At 38.4% G+C, this 20,406-nt stretch overlaps 1 protein-coding gene across 1 annotated transcript in view; it reads left to right on the forward strand.

The window, feature by feature from the left end:
• Nucleotides 1-20,406, forward strand: part of LOC126161972 (cytoplasmic dynein 2 heavy chain 1) — a 778,966-nt gene that overhangs the window by 625,939 nt on the left and 132,621 nt on the right. Inside the window, 1 exon segment of the mRNA XM_049918163.1 lies at nt 1,711-1,796. Coding sequence (XP_049774120.1) covers nt 1,711-1,796 — 86 coding nt within the window.

A 20,406-nucleotide genomic window follows, 5' to 3' on the forward strand; every position in this document is an offset into this window, starting at 1 on the left:
CCGAAAGACAGTAATGCAGGCAGATGGACCTTCTGGTTCATGCGCCCCTTCCTTTTATATAAAGCAAAACAATCGAATACATTATTGAATTTAAGGTTCACAAAATAACAATTACAAGTCATGAAATAATTTTGGTTACATGTATCAAAAAATGGGCCATGTACTGCCCTATGAGTTATGATATACAATTAGGAAACCTTTACATAGTTCCATCACATTTCCAGAGAATATGAAATACATTAATATAAATATATTTTAATTTGTTACAACCCAATTACATTGAATAAAATATTACTAACAGTATTTTGGTTTGCTCTCAAGTAAAGCTATGTTTTTAGATGACCATAATGAATAAACATCATAGTTTTTCAGAAATAGGGGAGAGGTAAATTTTCAATAATATGTGGTACAACATGACTGCACAGTTCGTAACACAAAACTTCAAAGTTGGTTTAGTAACAAATGGCTTATTCCCCATAGTTGCTAATATAAATTGAGTAGTGTTTACAAAAACACTTGGAGAAATATGCCCTGAGATTTCATTGAGAAAGAATCTGTTGACCATAGTATATTGTTTTAAATAATCAATTCTGTCTCCAGCGAAGAAATAGTTCTGTATTTGGTATTAACAAATTTAAAAAACTTCACATGGCATTTGATAAAAGTAGTCAGGTTGCAGAAAACTTCTATAATTTTACACAAGATTAAACTTGGTACACTTCATTATCTTTATCTCCAAACTGTGTAAGTATGAGAAAGTTTGAGGTAATGATCACTTGTATGTTATATCATACTTTTACAGTCTAAAAAAATTAATTTTAATCATAAATATAGAAAATTATCCTCCAGACTCCATGTGAGATCTTATTCTGTTCCTGTTGTACGTGAATGATTTACCCATAAATAGTTGCTCTGATTAATGATTAATGATTTCTGGGTGTTTTGCCAGCAGAACACCTGGAAGCACACCCTTAATCAATCATCCTGAGAAAACCAGAGGACACAACATTTACTCTGTATCAGATTTTGACAGATTGACAGATAGGAAAATAAAATCTTGACATTATTGTACATTCTCGTAGTGGCACATAAACCTCCTTTCATGTAGGTCTGAACATCTCTAAACTTTGTATGATGCAGTTCACGACCAATTAGTTGTATTGCCAAAATATTAATGTAACTGAACAATTGAGAAATAAAAGTTGATCTTCTAGCAATTATAGTTTCCAGTTTCTATATTATTTCTGCTTACCACATTAATATTAGGTTACTGTATCTTTGCTGTGCTATCCGAATAGTGAGTTCATATTGTACATATAAGTCCTCTGAATTTATATTTGGGAGTAAAAGTAACAACACATCAAAAGGCACATGTACAAGGCTGGAAACTTGTGTGCATACATTTGTGTGTGTGTGTACTCTAGTTCGAAAATGGATATGTCTGATACCTTGTGAAGTTTTCTGTCTTGTGTGTGTACCTGTCTTCAAATTAATGTCCATATTATTCAATGAGTTGTTATCTTTACTGCTGAATTGTTATGTTCTGCCAGAACTTCTTTCCATTACCACATTTAAATAACATTTGCAACTACGCATATGGAATTTTCTATCTTACCAGAGGAAAAAAGGTATTATCATCAGGGAAACCTTAAGCATTGTTTTCCATAATTCTTTAAGTTGAATAATATTTATTATTGAATTATGTTTTAGGTTTGGCAAAACACTTCTGATTGAGGAAGCTGATTCAATTGATCCAGTACTGTATCCTATTCTAAGACGAGAACTCACAAACCAAGGTAACATTAGCTCATATTAAATATATTATTCATAATTAAAAACTGGATTTCAATGATTATTGTGGAAGGAAGTGGGAGGTTCTATGTCGTATTTAGAGATGCGTTGAGCTTATTGGATCATCATTTCCAAATAAAAAAAAATTGACCGGTAATGTTTGAGGAAGACAGTCTTCTATCACTATAACGTATAACTAAAAATATAAAGGGTGCACAAAATTCAGAACAAATCCCAGGTCCTGGATCAAAACGAGCACTTTGTCATTCTATTATTTGAATGCTGTGGCATTTTACTGGATTTTTGAACACACTTGCAGATAGTTCTAACTATTTTAATCATAGTTGGTTAATGAAGAGGTTTTTCTGCAGAATTAGTCTTACTGACTGTGGAAACATCAGTGTTTGTCCTGCATTTAAAGTTATTGATCATGTGATCCTAAAATTATTGATGCTCAGTTTTGGCTTGTACTCTACAGTAATGTTCTCAATTTATATTGGAACTGGACTGTTCAGACAAAGATAAATGGTAAACTATCCAAAAAGGTTCACATTCATAGATGAGTCTGTCAAGACTGCTTTTTGTTACCCTTATTATTCAATAAAACAGTTTTTTCAGGAGGTCCTGTTGGACACTAAAATAGCTGTGAAGATCTGTGTAATGTGTATAAACAACATCTGGTACTACACTATACTGATCACAAGCAGTACACAACATTGTGGGTGAATATAGAAAAACCTAGGATCTAGGTGTCAACAGTAAGAAGACAAAGTGAATGCTGTTAACAAAAAAATCTGAAACTTTTGATCATGCCACATTGCCATTCAACCCAAATGCTCTGTTTGGCTCTGTATGATCCAAAAAGACTTCCCCTGTAATTGTAAGAGCTGTTCATAACTCCAAAATGTTGTTTGTTGAAATAGTTTTCCCTCATGCACTACTTGTTATGTGTGTGGTGTTCCATTCAGTATGACCCAAAAAGAAATCATTTTACTTAACTGTGTGACTTTAGTATTTTTTGTGGATTTACTACTATGTTACACTTGTATGTTGTGGATGATGTAATTCTTATAACAATGTGTAAACTGTCAATGATCAACTTGTTTTGCATTTTTGTTCACATGGAATGCCATTGGCAGAGATTTCTGTATGGGTGGATGTTAAATATATTTTCACGTATTATATTTTGCAAACAACTGAAGACATTACTGTAACTGTAGCAATACCCTAACATTTATCTTAAGCTGCTAAATAAATTAAAATATACATGTGAAGTCAGCACACATATTGTGCCAAATACAATAGTGGCTAAGATACGGGATTGTGTGAAGACTCAGTTTCTGTGTACTAAAATGTAAAAAATACCTGTTAATATCTAATAGATCATGTTACATATTATATCAATGAATGAGAAACATTGAAAGCAAGTGAGTTTATGTCCAACAATGGACTATTACTGGTAGCTTTCATTTTGAACCATATCTTGGGATTTTGTTTCTTGCTGATGTATATTGATTGTAAAGCAGCTCTACAAAAAGACTGTGAGAAGAGGAAACAGGCCATATTATAGTTTGGGTGACGGTGTGACTAGAAAATTTAGTAAAATATCATTACAGAAAACTCACAGAAGGATAAAATGGATAAAGTATGGGGAAAAAAGATGAAATCTGAGGCAGCTGTTTAGTAAATTTAATATGTGATTTTATAAGAAGTCAGCTAGAGAGGGGAAAAAAAAGAAAGAAAAAACTGTCACACTGACAAATTTTCTGCATTTCATAGTACCTGGAAAAATGAGTAGAAGTCATTCCCAAATCATGCAATCCAAGAGCAAATATTACTGTCAGAAAGCAGTTGGCAGAGTTTTAAGGTTGATGTCCCTTCACCCAATATATTCTAAGTAAACAGCAAAATATGGGATGGAAATACTGACACTTTGTGAGAGTGAAATTCCATATGTACTGAAAGTGCAAATTCATGCCAGTGAACAATTAGGAAGCAAAAAAAAAATCAAAGTATGGGGGTTGTGCTTTTTCTCACTTTTTAGGATTTGGGACAGCATCTGGTAAAAAGGAATGTGACAGTATTATGAACTATACAGATAAACATATCACCCAGAACTTTCATAACAATTAACCAACAAAGAAGTTTATAGTTCATCTTTTATTTTATGAATAACAGTTTTATGGTCAGTTACATTCTAAAGAAAAACTAACAAGTACGAGGCATCAGTGGCAAATCCATGATAGAGGTAACAAAAGCTATGGTATTGGATTCCAACAGATCTCAAGGGGCTTGATCAACTAACAAGTGCATATACCTGTCAACAACAGACAAATCAATGGTTGAGGATTGTTTTCTACAATTTTTTCAGAATTTCTGCATAAATTCATAGGTTATGTGGACTGCAGTGAATTATTCCTATGGGAACTTGGGAGATCACTCATAAAGCAAAAGACTGCATCAGGAACACTCCTTCCAAGATCGGACAAATCCTTGTGCATAGTTGAGAACTCAAAAAACCTGAAAATGTTATTCTAGTTTTGGAGTGATTAACTGAAAAAAATTATGTCCTGTAAAATACATTTATTTTATTTATTTATTTTATTTATCCATCCATTGACAATAAATATTGTATGGATGTTGTCAAAAATACACGTAAGTCATTTCAAAGAAATGGGACACAAACAATATATACGTAAAAAAGTACAAAACAAAATAGTACAATGAAGTTAATAATAATACAATGAAATTAATGTAGCCTATATACATCCCTGCTTGTTGTTTTAAATGCATAGTCTGTTTTTCATAAGGCTTTAGTTTTGTCCTCCCTAAATGGCAAGTCCTTATATACACAACACTGCTTAAGTAAAAATTTACATCACACAACAGCTGTCCTTTAAGTATGTAAATGTAATGAATGATTAGGTAATGAGTGATTAGGTACAGATAGAGTATTTTCCATTTGCCTTTATAAATATCATCAGAAAAAATTTATTGACCTACATAGTCATTTCCAGAATAAAAACATTATTCTACTAGAAATTTTTTAAATTCTGTTTTAAATTTGTTATCATATTCTAACTGCCTGATGTTGACTGGCAGTGTGTTGTACAGTTTTTCACCGACATGGCTCACATGCCTTTGTGTATTCATTCTTTTTGTTTGCCGAGTATGGAGTGCTGTGCTATTATGGGTATTGTAGTTATGAAAGTCTGCATTTGCCTGAAAATCTGCAATTTGGGTCCTGACATACAATACACATTTGTATATGTATAATGATGGAATAGTAAGTATTCTAAGCTTTTTGAATATGGGTTTGCAGTGCGACTGTGGATGACTGTGAGTTATTATTTGGATGGCCCTCTTCTGCAACAAAAAAATTTGATTTAGGCGCCCTGTTGTGGAACCCCAAATTATTATTCTGTATGTGGCAAGAGATTGAAAATAGCTGAAATATGCCATTCTGGCACCCTCTGAGGTACAAACATTTGCAATAATTCTGAGGGCAAAACAGGCTGAATTAAGTTTCTGTGCAAGTTTTATTACGTGGTCATTAAAATTTAAGTTTTCATCCACATGAATCCCCAGCAATTTTGTTGATGTCACTCTGTCTAAGGCTTTGTCACCCCACACCAGATCGAGATTTACATTTTGACATCTTTTCCCAAACTGCATATAATTTGTTTTATTTACATTCAATGTCAACCTGTTTGTATTGAACCAAGAGTGGGTGTAATTTAGTACTTTATCAGCAGTTGTTGGTAGCAAATGCTTTGGTGCACTTATTATCACACTAGTATCATCTGCAAATATTATTGCTTTGGCTGCATCATCTGAGGTGTGAAAATCATTTATATAGACAAGAAACAATGTGGGCCCTAGGATGCTGCCTTGTGGTACTCCTATTTCTACATTTTTTGCCTCTGATACTGAATTTATTTTATGGTTGTAGTAAGTTGATGTCAGTCCTACAACCTGTGTTCTGTTTTTTTAGGTATGATTCAAACCATTTTTTTCCTATCCCATGTATACCCAACGCTTCCAATTTTTCTAAAAGAATGTCCTGGTTCACAGTGTCAAAAGCTTTGGAGAGGTCTAAATTTACTCCTACTATACTATAATCTTTTTCTAGATATTTGATTATTTGTTCAGTGTAGCACATTACTGCTGTTTCGGTATTTTTATGTGCTTGGAAGCCATGCTGATTTCTGTTTAGTGAATTATGGTCATTTAGATATTTGTTGATTCGGTGCTTCATCAGTTTTTCTAATATTTTTGAAAATGCTGGGAGGAGAGATATTGGGTGATAGTTTTTTACCTTATACTTGTCACTGTTTTTAAATAATTGCTTCACTTTTGAGATTTTCAGCCTTTCTGGAAAAGCTCTTCACTGAATGATAAATTGGCTATGTGTGCAAAGGGCTTTGCGATTTGTGGTGCTGTCCTTGTTATAATTGACACAGGCACCTCATCTATGCCACACATAGGTGGATCCTTTTGGATTGGCTTTAATTGAATTATACAGCATATACAGGGCTATTACAAATGATTGAAGCGATTTCATAAATTCACTGTAGCTCCATTCATTGACATATGGTCACGACACACTACAGATACGTAGAAAAACTCATAAAGTTTTGTTCGGCTGAAGCCGCACTTCAGGTTTCTGCCACCAGAGTGCTCGAGAGCGCAGTGAGACAAAATGGCGACAGGAGCCGAGAAAGCGTATGTCGTGCTTGAAATGCACTTACATCAGTCAGTCATAACAGTGCAACGACACTTCAGGATGAAGTTCAACAAAGATCCACCAACTGCTAACTCCATTCGGCGATGGTATGCGCAGTTTAAAGCTCGTGAATGCCTCTGTAAGGGGAAATCAATGGGTCGGCCTGCAGTGAGCGAAGAAACGGTTGAACGCGTGCGGGCAAGTTTCACGCGTAGCCCGCGGAAGTCGATGAATAAAGCAAGCAGGGAGCTAAATGTACCACAGCCGATGGTCAACAGAATGGTGCTCCACCGCACTTCCATCATGATGTTCGGCATTTCTTAAACAGGAGATTGGAAAACCGATGGATTGGTCGTGGTGGAGATCATGATCAGCAATTCATGTCATGGCCTCCACGCTCTCCCGACTTAACCCCATGCGATTTCCTTCTGTGGGGTTATGTGAAAGATTCAGTGTTTAAACCTCCTCTACCAAGAAACGTGCCAGAACTGCGAACTCGCATCAACGATGCTTTCGAACTCATTGATGGGGACATGCTGCGCCGAGTGTGGGAGGAACTTGATTATCGGCTTGATGTCTGCTGAATCACTAAAGGGGCACATATCGAACATTTGTGAATGCCTAAAAAAACTTTTTGAGTTTTTGTATGTGTGTGCAAAGCATTGTGAAAATATTTCAAATAATAAAGTTATTGTAGAGCTGTGAAATCACTTCAATCATTTGTAATAACCCTGTATTAATTTATAAAACAGAGGCACTTAAAACTGAAGATGCAGATCATTTTTCTGGAAAACAATGAAACATATGTAAAGGAATTAAAAGACTGTGTTGGTCAGTAATGGCAAAGATAGTAGAATGTCAGACTTACAAGGATATTGTATCAGACAACAAGCTATACTATGCAGCATTCCCACTCTTGCTCGCTGATTTTAAAGACACAATCAGTAATGATTTACAATTAGTCTGAAACTTTTCTTTTGACAGTAATAGGCCCATTGGTCAATACACTGATGATCATAATCATTATCTCCAGAAAAATTAGCATCTGAACACATGTGAAGTTTAAACTTATTACCACTGCATTTAATACTTTTGTCTCTTGCACCTTGAAGATAATTTAGGATGTGTTTGACAGTAGTTCAATGTTCAGGTCCAGAGTTGTTAAGAAACTGACTTACTTAACTGACGTTAAACATTATACCAGGTCTTTTCAAATGCAGCAAACATGAGTCTGCCTACAGCCTCACAAAATGGAACACTTTTGATAGATTCCTTATCTTCATTTGCTGGGCACTGTCTTAAATGCTACTGTAAACTGCAGTCAGTGGGTGTTGCGTAGGGCTTGCAATTATTGATATTAAATTTCCTTAAGAGGTGACTAATGCATCCCACTTGGCAGATAAACAGTTTTTTACTTTCAGGGTCTCACTTGATTTCCAATCCTACAGGGTAACTGAGATTTACAATTTCAAAGTGAGTTTTGAATTCTCCAAGTATTTTATTTATAGTTTCTGTTGATTTATTAACTATTAGTCTATTATCAACAAAATTGGCCAAAACCACTTCTTGCCCATCCACTTGAGCACAAAATATGCAATTATCTGAATGAAGCTATTTGAAATCAATCACATAATGAAATGAACAAATTTTTGATTCTAACATCAAAGAGACTGCTTCAGTCCATAAAGGCTTTTGTTTAATTTACAGATTAAATTTGTGTTTTCATCAATGAAACCTTCAGGCTGTTTCATGAATATATCTTCTTGCAAATTGCCACTGAGAAAAGCATATTTCACATCAAATTACTTCATGTCCATATGATACACTTCTGTCAAAGCTACAAGAATGCAAATTGATTTATACCAGACACCAGGTGAAACCTTCGTACATCCATAATTGAAATGGAGGACAGTGGGATGTCAGTTGGTATAAATTTATATTAAAAATGAATAAATTCCTCCAGCTGTATTTAAGTTTCAATGTTGTAACAACGTCATCTTCAGGCCCATACGCTTGTTGACGTCAACTGCATGTGGCTGATACTAGAAGTCAGTGGTGAGATATAGACGTGCCCCACATGTACAGGGGACTCGTCAATGGTGCAACTACAATTTATGTGTATTACAGAAACAATAATTATTACTTTATAATTTACAGAGACTGTGTATAATCTATCAACAGTGTTTCTGTAAAAAGAGAGAATAATTATTACAGTCATTTATTAGACATAAAACATATAAGCTTAATTGCCAAAACATTTCAGCCACTTACTTTCTTGTTCAGATTGTCATATTATCATTAAGAGATTCTTCTAAGGAATACTAACAATTGTCGTAATTTTTGCTTTAGTTGCCTCATCTCCATGCTGGGGATTTGTTTCTTTTTTAGAATGTTGTAAGTTTTCATGCCCGCATATTCTGGGGTTTGTGCAAACAGCTTTAATCTATGAGTGGGAATGATGAAATTCTTCTTGTTCCTAGTACCATATTGATGTTTAAGGTTATTGTCTATGTACAACTTGGGGATACTGTATACAAAAGTAATCAGTTCCTAAATGTACAAACATTTAGCACTTAATATTTTTAAATTTCTTAACAGTGGGTGACAGGATACTTTTGGTTTTGCATTATACATATTTCTAACAACTGATTTTTGTAATTTTAAGATTCTAGTCATTTTTCTTGTGCCTCCCCAAAAAATAATGCCATACCTTGTAACTGATTCAAAGTAGCTGTGGTAAACTATTTTTCTTGTCTCCATGCTAGTTGAATGTGACAGAATCTTCATTGCAAATGTCACTTTGTTTAATTTACTTGCTAAATACTTTATGTGTGAAGGCCAGGGTAGATTTTGGTCCAAATGCATGCCTAAAAATTTAACACAGTCCACTTCTTTCAGTTCTTGGTTTCTACAACTAATTTGGAATTCTTTTACCTTAGAGTATTTAGTTTTAAACTGCATCACATGTGGTTCCCCAATATTCAAGTTTTGCCCATTTAGTTGGAACCAACTTTCCAAACTGTCTAATAGTTTTGTGGCAGTTGAAGGAATTTGTTTGGCATCATTGCATTCAACCAGGGCAGAAGTATCAGCGAATAAAACTGAGTGTGAATTTATGTTCAGGGGTAGATCATTTATAAAAAGTCAAAACAAAATTGGACCCAGAATTGATCCTTGTGGATTGCCTTGTGAACTAATTTCCATTCAGAGAAGGAATTTCTCCCCTACTTGATGATAGTAATACCCTTTGTTTTCTGTTCATGAGGTATGACCTAAACAACTCTGAAGCACAGCCCCCAATTCCGTATCTTCCATTTTATACTGGAGCAGGTGATAGTTTACACAATCAAATGCTTTCGTGAGGAGCCTTTTTTAAACAAAGGTTTTACCTCTGCATACTTTAGGACATTGGGAAAGTGGCCTTCTTCAAGTGATTTATTAATTATTGAGCAAAGAGGGTAGCTGTTATTTACTTTAGCATAGTTTTCTTTACATCTTTAACTGAAATTTTCTCAAATTTGTTAAAGTACGCTTCTGTCTTGTGTCTTAAATGTATTTTTTCTGCATACGGATGTACATTTACATCTCATTTAGATACATTTTTTAAAAAAAGGTGTTGAATGACTCTGACATCTGAGCCAGGTTTATTACAATTTTACTACCCACTTTATTTTGGAAATATCTTTGCTGTCAGTTCTAATCCCAGTTCTGATTTTACGATGGACCATACTGCCTTTGATTTGTTTCCATGAGTCGAAGTGTATTTATTATTAACCATTACTTTTGCTGCTTTCACTACACTTTTAAGTGTGCTTTTATACTGTTTAGCATAGTTAATGAAAACAGGGTCTTTGTTGTATTTCAGTTCCTTGTGCAGTTGTCTTTTTTTCACTGGATATTTTTGTTCTGGCAATGATCCAATTTAGCATATTAGACACTTTTGTCTGGCACACTCTAAGTGGAAATATTTCATTAAGTACATATATTACTGTGATTAAGTGAACTTGCACCCATTTCTTTTCAAAAAATATGTTAAAATGTACAGAGATTGGAATCTCATCTTGGACTTGCCACTTCACCTCTTCTAATTTAGAGGGGGACAATTTTAAAGTTTTCAACAGAAAAATGTCTTTTGCTGTAAGTTTTTCTAGTACTTTGTTCATTTGTATTGGTCATTTTGAGAAATAAAGCGGAGTGGTCTGGTAGTACTAAATCTACACGTTGCGTCCTTGCATCATAAAATTTATAATTTGTTAGAATATTATCAATACAGGTTTCTGTATTGTCATTTTTTCTTGTGAATTCTGTGAAGTTTGCCTTGAGCCCAAATTTTTGGATTATGTCCATAAACTGTATTGAGTCACTGGTTTCATTTGATAAATTTATATTGAAATCTGTGGTCATTAAAACCCTTTTCTTTTGTCATTACTGACTTTCTGTAAAAGACCCGTTGACTTTGGTAAAAATAATTTTGGTACTGCTACCCCTGGAATTCTGTATGTTGACATAATGACAAAATTTTTCAAATTCAACTGAGCAGCTTTCAAATGCACCTTCTTCATTTAGAAAATTGAAATCATCTTTCACTCTGTATTTTAAAGATTTATTTACAAGTATGCATGAGCCTCCATGGGTACTTTTTGTTCTACAGAAGCTTGGGGGTACACTGAAATTGTTTAGCTTATTTAAAATTTTGGCACAATATTTTGTAAGCCAATGTTCATTTAAAGAAATAATTTTAATACTTTTGCATACTGAGAGTAAAATCTGCAGTTCATGACTTTTATTCACTCTACCATTATCGTTACTTGTACCTAATCCATTTATGTTCAAGTGCATTAAGAAAGTGTTGGTATATGAATGAGGTACACTCCTGGAAATTGAAATAAGAACACCGTGAATTCATTATCCCAGGAAGGGGAAACTTTATTGACACATTCCTAGGGTCAGATACATCACATGATCACACTGACAGAACCACAGGCACATAGACACAGGCAACAGAGCATGCACAATGTCGGCACTAGTACAGTGTATATCCACCTTTCGCAGCAATGCAGGCTGCTATTCTCCCATGGAGACGATCGTAGAGATGCTGGATGTAGTCCTGTGGAACGGCTTGCCATGCCATTTCCACCTGGCGCCTCAGTTGGACCAGCGTTCGTGCTGGATGTGCAGACCGCGTGAGACGACGCTTCATCCAGTCCCAAACATGCTCAATGGGGGACAGATCCGGAGATCTTGCTGGCCAGGGTAGTTGACTTACACCTTCTAGAGCACGTTGGGTGGCACGGGATACATGCGGACGTGCATTGTCCTGTTGGAACAGCAAGTTCCCTTGCCGGTCTAGGAATGGTAGAACGATGGGTTCGATGACGGTTTGGATGTACCGTGCACTATTCAGTGTCCCCTCGACGATCACCAGTGGTGTACGGCCAGTGTAGGAGATCGCTCCCCACACCATGATGCCGGGTGTTGGCCCTGTGTGCCTCGGTCGTATGCAGTCCTGATTGTGGGGCTCACCTGCACGGCGCCAAACACGCATACGACCATCATTGGCACCGAGGCAGAAGCGACTCTCATCGCTGAAGACGACATGTCTCCATTCGTCCCTCCATTCACGCCTGTCGCGACACCACTGGAGGCGGGCTGCACGATGTTGGGGCGTGAGCGGAAGACGGCCTAACGGTGTGCGGGACCGTAGCCCAGCTTCATGGAGACGGTTGCGAATGGTCCTCGCCGATACCCCAGGAGCAACAGTGTCCCTAATTTGCTGGGAAGTGGCGGTGCGGTCCCCTACGGCACTGCGTAGGATCCTACGGTCTTGGCGTGCATCCGTGCGTCGCTGCGGTCCGGTCCCAGGTCGACGGGCACGTGCACCTTCCGCCGACCACTGGCGACAACATCGATGTACTGTGGAGACCTCACGCCCCACGTGTTGAGCAATTCGGCGGTACGTCCACCCGGCCTCCCGCATGCCCACTATACGCCCTCGCTCAAAGTCCGTCAACTGCACATACGGTTCACGTCCACGCTGTCGCGGCATGCTACCAGTATTAAAGACTGCGATGGAGCTCCGTATGCCACGGCAAACTGGCTGACACTGACGGCGGCGGTGCACAAATGCTGCGCAGCTAGCGCCATTCGACGGCCAACACCGCGGTTCCTGGTGTGTCCGCTGTGCCGTGCGTGTGATCATTGCTTGTACAGCCCTCTCGCAGTGTCCGGAGCAAGTATGGTGGGTCTGACACACCGGTGTCAATGTGTTCTTTTTTCCATTTCCAGGAGTGTATTTGCATGAAATTTTTGAGCTGACTCTATACTCTTACTGTCTGTCATGATGTGTATCTATCAACTGCTGTGCTATGCCTGAGAAGTAATGGTTGGGTGCACTATCCACTTGTCTGGGATCAGTTAGCTTATTGTTATTCATAATCAGCTCTATATTACTGTGATTAGGTGAACTTGCACCCATTTCTTTTCTTATAATTTGCTGCATTACCTTAGTTTTATTCTTGGAAGTACACATTATTTTGTTATTTTCTAGTTTTCTTGGTTTTGAAATAATTTGTATTAGTATTCATTTATATCTTTTGAAATACACAGTAAAATCAGGACTACTATTTTGCTTGGAGTACTTACACAGCCTCCTCTTATTCTGACATGATATCCATATACTTTTTGTAATTCACTTGTTTGTTTAGGAGTTAAATACTGTTATTTTGTTAGGGAAAATGATTTCAAAAAATGCTTAAAGGTGGTCATAAACTTAACAAATTTTTACAGGTATCATTCCAGTTGTTTACATCCCTCTAATTTTCACCCTTCAGTAAACAAAAATATTCCACATTTTCTGTATTGAAATTCCTTACAGTGCATCTGATTCCATTAAGTTATGAGTTTCCTGCACCACTCGTAAGAATTTGAGCATAGCGATCACCAAAACCTGTGTTTACCACTAGAATGTTGTAGACAGATATACAAGTAATTATCAAAAATCTGGTTGATGATAGATGCAGAGGTTTTTGTTTTTTTGAGTTGGCTCAGTTAGAGTTGAGCTTCTGTTGAATGACTGTAGTAAATTTATAATTTTATCTCTGAATTTATATGATTTTGAGGAGTCAGTATTGAAGTCATCACATATAATTATATTTTTCTTGGGAGAGTGAATTTCTTCCAAATTTCTTGCATGTAATTATGAAACACTTTTTTGTCTCCATCTAGTGACCTATACACACAATAGTACATGTATTTTGCCTTGGTAATTCAGCTATAGAGAATGCTGTACGCAGTTCAGCCAGAACATTTTGACCACCAACCTGCTGTTGATATAATCACTTTCAGTCAATAGTAGCATCACCTGGCAAAGAATAACTGCCAATCAGACACACACATAGTGCATATACTATCAGTGAGTGTGCTTTAAGTGTGTAGAATAGGGAAGGCATGTGATATATCTGAGATTGTCCAAGGGCAGACTATGTTTGCCTGGAGGCTTGACACGAGCTTTTTGGAAACTGCATGACTCGGTGGGTGTTCAAGGAGTTCTGTGGTGAGTGTCTGCAACACATGGTGAAACCATGTCCAGATGTCATGGGGGTTTGGTGGCCACCCCTCATTACAGATGTCTGACATCATAGGCTGGGTAGACTGATAAAACAGGACTGGTGGTGAACTGTGGTGGAATGAACATCAGACGCAACTGCTGGGCAGAGTACAAGTGTGTCCGAACAAACAGTGCACTGAAAACTCCTAACAACAGGCCTCCACAACTGATGACCTATGTTCGAGCCAATGTTAATACCACAACATCGGCAACTACGACTGAAATGAGCTCATGACCATTGCCACTGGACATGGGCGCAGTGGCAGAGCATTGCATGGTCTGATGAATTCAGATACCTTCTTCATCATGCTGATGGGAGGGTGTGAATCCATTGTCTTCCAGGGGAACAGATCCTTGACATCTGTACAGCAGGGCCGAGACAAGCTGGTGGCAGCTCCATTACGCTCTGGGGACCATTGATATGGGCATCCATGGGTCCAAAAGAGCTCGTGAATTCATCATGACAGCCAAGGAGGACCATACACTCACTGCAAACCACATATGCCCCTTCATGATGATCATGTTTCCCAATGGCATTGGCATTTTTCAGCAAGATAATGCACCATGTCACAAGCCCAGGATTGTGATGGAGTGGCTTGTGAAACATAGTGGCAACTTCCAATTGAATTGCTGGCCCTACAACTTCCCACATCTGAACCTGATCGAACACTTGTGGGATGTGATTGGACATGGAGTCAGAGCTCATTGCACCCCTCCTCAGAATTTATGGGAATTAGGTGACTTGTGTGTACAGATGTGGTGCCAACTTCCTCCAGCAATCTACTGAGGCCTCATTGCTTCCACGCCATGACTCATTGCTACTGTTATCCTTATCGAAGGTGGATATATTGGCTATTAGGCAGGTAATCATAATATTCTGGCTATCAGTGTAACTTTTCCATTGAGCAGATTATTGTATTTAATTATACTGTTGAATACAATATTTTCTTTAACATATATACAGGAACCCCCATGAGTTGATACTTTCCCACATAATATGCTTGCAAGTTTGAATCAAGGGAGGTGTGTTAGCTCTAACATAGCTTGTTTAAACCAGTGTTCGGTAAAGCATAGGACAGGAATATCATTCAGATCATTTAACATTATTTCTATTTCATTAAGCTTATTGGACAGCGATTGGATATTCTGATGGAGAAGTATATATGGTTTCTTGCTTGACCACTTACCTCACTTTTTTCACTAGTATCTCTCAGGAAAAAAATTACTTTCCAGGGATGGTTTACTTGGTGTTTGACTTACGGATTGTTGGTTCACTGGATGCAGAATTCTGCCTCTCTTCCTTTGAGACATTGCCAATTTGCACTTTATAACAGTCCTTTTTCAGACATTTATCCATTGATGGCTGTTTTGGTGCTGTATTTCTTATTTTGCAATTACACTGTGTAAATGTATTACTATTTCTTTCTTTTTGTTCTTTTCTGTTTATATGCTGGTCCACAATTGTCTATCTTTTCTTGTTTGGTACTTTCACTTCAAGACAATCATTTTTTACCTGTTTGTCCATATGTGTGTGCTTTATTTCTGTACTGGGTTTTTCTATTTTTACCATGTGTATGAAAGGGGTGAGCCTATTGCAAATATGAATCTTTCCTCATTTATTTAGATGAAGTCCTTGAGCTTTCCAGTTGTTCAATTTCAAAATTCACAGATTGTCTCTTACTATGTACATTTGTAACAGTATTGATTTTATCTGACATGACTCAATTCACAGACTTGATTTTTCCATTCAGGCCTTGGGTGTCATGTCTAAGAAGTACTGGATGAATTATTACATTCATTTTGTGTGTGAGCTTCAGTATGCTGTCCAGAGAATCCATCACTTTCCTCTGTAATTCTTGCAGAGGTCTTTCAATGTCATTTGAGTCAGCAATAACAATTAATGTATTGTTCACTGAGAAGTTATCAGTTGATTTGTCCATGTTTTTTTACAACTTCCTAGATTGGAGCACCAGGTTTTACAATACTTCATGCATTGAAATTATTACCTAATTTGTCTTGTAATATATTCCAACAGTTTCTGCCTTGACTATCACTTATGATAAGAACTTTATTCTCGTGTAGTAGCAGTTATTTTAGGCCTAACAGATTGCAAGTTTATACGCAAAACTTAACTCAGAGTTTTCACTTCCCCTTGTTCGCAGTGAGTTATCTATATTTCTGAATCTCTGATTTTAAACTTCATAGCACTGGTTTCTTCTTGCAGCACTTTTTAACTTTGTCGTTGATCACTTTAGACCACCTATCAAATACCCTTTAAAGGAGACAAATGTTGACGTTGAATTACATACACTATCAAATATAGAATCTGATAATGGCTATGACCCAAAACTAGTTATGAACCTATACACTAAAAATGGAAAGAACAAACTAAGAATAGAAACCAGATCACATTAAAAAAAGAGCAGGCATGTAGAAAAAGATAAGTTTATAACCTTACCATTTACAATAAAAAAAGTCACTTGGTTTGAAAAACTAGGATGGATATTAGCTTCAGGACAGAGGAAAATGTAAGACCATGGTATTATACACAACAAAGGTAACAGCCAAGTATAAAACATTTCCAGAGTATACTAAATAATATGTAGTGAATATGATAAATTCTATGTTGGCAAATACGGAGAGACTTCAAAACAAGATCTAGAACGTGTTAATGAGAATGAAGCCAATCCCTCAGTATTTGGTACTCATTTAAGATAAAACAAGCATTTTGCTACTGATATTGATAAAAACACCACCGTTCTTCATAAAGCTGAAAAAGGTAGATTACTAAATGTTCTAAAATAAATTAAGATATACACTCATCTGATGAAACATCCTGACAACATACTTAATGTTGTTGTTTGTGAGGAAGGAGACCAGACAGCAAGGTCATCGGTCTCATCGGATTAGGGAAGGATGGGGAAGGAAGTCGGCCGTGCCCTTTCAGAGGAACCATCCCGGCATTTGCCTGGAGTGATTTAGGGAAATCACGGAAAACCTAAATCAGGATGGCCGGACGCGGGATTGAACTGTCGTCCTCCCGAATACATCATACTTAATGAACAAACAGAGTTACAGGATAAGATGTATATACAAACCTCTACAGAGTTTTAACCAACAAAATTCGGTTTGGGGTCTCCCCATCTCCTTCATGAAAAATTGTCTAATTTAATATGAAATGTTGGGTTACCATTGAATCTGAGTCTGAAATAAGAACTTACGTACATGATAGACATAGTTTTTCATTAAGTCCAACTTGCTTGATGGGTACTTCAAGACAATTAACATCAGCTTTTGGTATATATTTTTACAATTTTGTACTTTTTATTTATTCAACTCTTACATACTAATTGGCCAAACGTGACATTACAACTCATAAATGCAAGTCACATATGCATATGAATGTGATGTCAGCAATAACAAAAGGCTCGTAATATAGACTTTTTGTCATGTTCAGCTTGAAGTTCATCTAGAAAACAAACAACCATGTGGACACCTATAATCCATTTACTCTTTACCATGTCTCTCAGTTCACGTATATATTGTACGACAGTTATGTCAGTTGTGACCGAGAAATCCCACTGCCTAAAAACTGACAGAAGTAACACACATGGAAACCTGTGTGCTGTGAGATAGGATAGATTTCATAATCTGGCACATTGGTGATCATTATGAAACTATGAAATGACAAGATTTCAGGCAGTGGGAGCTGCAGGTTGGAATATCAACACTATAGGAAAAGATAATTGCTACATACCATAAAGGTGACATGGTAACTTGCAGACAGGCACAATTACACTTACACATAAGATTTCGGCTACAGTCTTTGTCAGGAAAAGAAAGAGAAACACACTCTATTCATTCATACAAGCAAGCACACCTCATGCACACATGACTGGCAGCTCGGATCAGAATGCAACTATCATATGGAATGGAAGCAGCAATCCAGAGGGCATGGGGAAGGGGAAGGGGAAGGGATAGTGTGTATTCGTGGGGGGAAGAGAGGAGCAGTGTCTGGGTTGGGTTGTTTTGGGGAAGGAGACCAGACAGCGAGGTCATCGGTCTCATCAGATTAGGGAATGACGGGGAAGGAAGTCGGCCGTGCCCTTTGAAAGGAACCATCCCGGCATTTGCCTGGAGCGATTTAGGGAAATCACGGAAAACCTAAATCAGGATGGCCGGACGCGGGATTGAACCGTCGTCCTCCCGAATGCGAGTCCAGTATCTAACCACTGTGCCACCTCGCTCGGTGGAGCAGTGTCTGGTGGAGTGTGCAGATACTAGACTGCCAACAGGTGCAGCACCAGGAGTTTGAGGAGCAGGGAGGTGGGGAGAATGGAACAAAAAAAGGAGAGGAATGGGCAAAGATGGGAGGGTGCATTGACAGAGGGCAGCACACAAGGAGAGTGGGAGACAAGAATGAAGAGAAGGTGATAGGACAGAGGGGTGAAAGCCGTTGGGTGGAAGGTGTGGGGATAGTATGTTACCATAGGTGAGGCCAGGATAAAAAATTAATGGAGAAGAGTGTGTTGTGGGGATAACTCCCATCTGCACAGTTCAGAAAAGCTGGCGGTGGTGGTGAGGATCCAGATGGATCGGGTAGTGAAGCAGCCTTTGAAATCAAGTGTGTTACGTTCAGCTGCATGTTGTGCCACAGGTAGGTCTACTTTGCTCTTGGCCACAGTTTGAGGGCAACTGCTCATTCTGGTGGACAGCTGGTTGGTAGTCATACCTATATAAAAAGCTGTGGAGTGATTGCAGCAGAGCTGATATATGACATGGCTGTTTTCACAGGTGGCCCAGCCTCTGATGGGATAGGATATGCCTGTGACAGAACTGTAATAGGAACTGTTGAGTTGATGGGGCAGGTCTTGCACCTGGGTCTTCCACAGGGATATGATTCTTGTGGCAAGGAGTTGGGATTGGGAGTGGGATAGGGATGTACTAGGACTCACCCTGAGCCATACAACAAAATTTTAACCACGCTGGATTTGTCAAAGACCTACTCTCTTTCTCCCGATCCCTGCAATGTAAACACTTCTTTCCTGTCAGTCATTCCAACTACAGCCAACCTAATGCCAATATTGAACTCCGGGTTTCCCAGTTCATACCACCATTCAACTGTGATCCTTCACAAACAGGCACTATGCCCCAGACCTAGCCTGCAAACAGATCTCCCATGCCATTTCCCCTCACATCCCAAATCCTCCCACCACCTCAAGAACCAGCCACAAAGCAGTACCCCTTTTGTCACCCATTTCCACCCCAGACCGAAACAAGTGAACCGTATCCTCCGCCAGGCCAGGCTTTTGATTACCTATCTTCATGCCCTGAAATGAAGGACATCCTACCCAAGATCCCTCCCATCCTTCATAAAGTGGAGTTCCATTGCCCACCCACCTTCTACAACATCCTAATCCATCCCTATGCCACTCTCCATATCCCTGTGGAAGACCTGGATGCAAGATCTGTCCAGTCCATCCACATAGCACTTCCTAGTACAGTCCTATCACAGGCTTATCCTATCTCACCAGAGGCTGGGCAACTTGTGAATGCAGCCATGTCATATGCTATCTCTGCTGCAGTCATCACACAGGTTTTTATATTGGTATGACTACCTACCAGCTCCCCACCAGGATGAACGGCCACCGCCAAACTGTGCCCAAGAGCAAAGTAGGCCTTCCTGAGGCATAACATGCAGCTGAACATAACTTTCTTGATTTCAGTGGCTCCTTTGCTGACCGATCCATCTGTATCCTCCCCTCCATCACCATCTCTTCTGAACTGCATAGATGGGAATTACTCATTTGACACATTCTCCTCCTGTAATTATCCCAGCCTCTACATATGCTAACACACTGTCCAAATACCCTCTACCCAACAGTTTCCACACTCTTTGTGCTATTACGTCCTCCCTTTTCTTCTCTCCCACCTGCTTTGTGTGCCATCCTCTGCCAATGTTCCATCCCATCTTTTGCCTCCTCCTTTCCTCTTTTGCTCCGTTTTCCCCACCTCCATGTCCCACAACCACCCGCCTCTCTCTCCCCATGCATGCACACTGTCCTTTCCCCTTCCCTGCTCCCTTCAGGTTACTGCTTCCATTCTGGTCCACACTGCCGGAGTTGGCGATCATGTGTGTGTGAATGAATGGTGTGTGTTTATCTTTCTTTTTCTGATGAAGGCCCTGGCCAAAAGTGTGTGTGTAAGTGTCTTTTAATTGTGCCTGTCTGCAACATACTGTCATCTTTGCAGTAAGTAGCAATCTGTTTTTTTCTACATTATT

This window comes from Schistocerca cancellata, chromosome 2 (genome assembly GCF_023864275.1).
Source record: "Schistocerca cancellata isolate TAMUIC-IGC-003103 chromosome 2, iqSchCanc2.1, whole genome shotgun sequence".
Classification (NCBI taxonomy): Eukaryota; Metazoa; Arthropoda; class Insecta; order Orthoptera; family Acrididae; genus Schistocerca; species Schistocerca cancellata.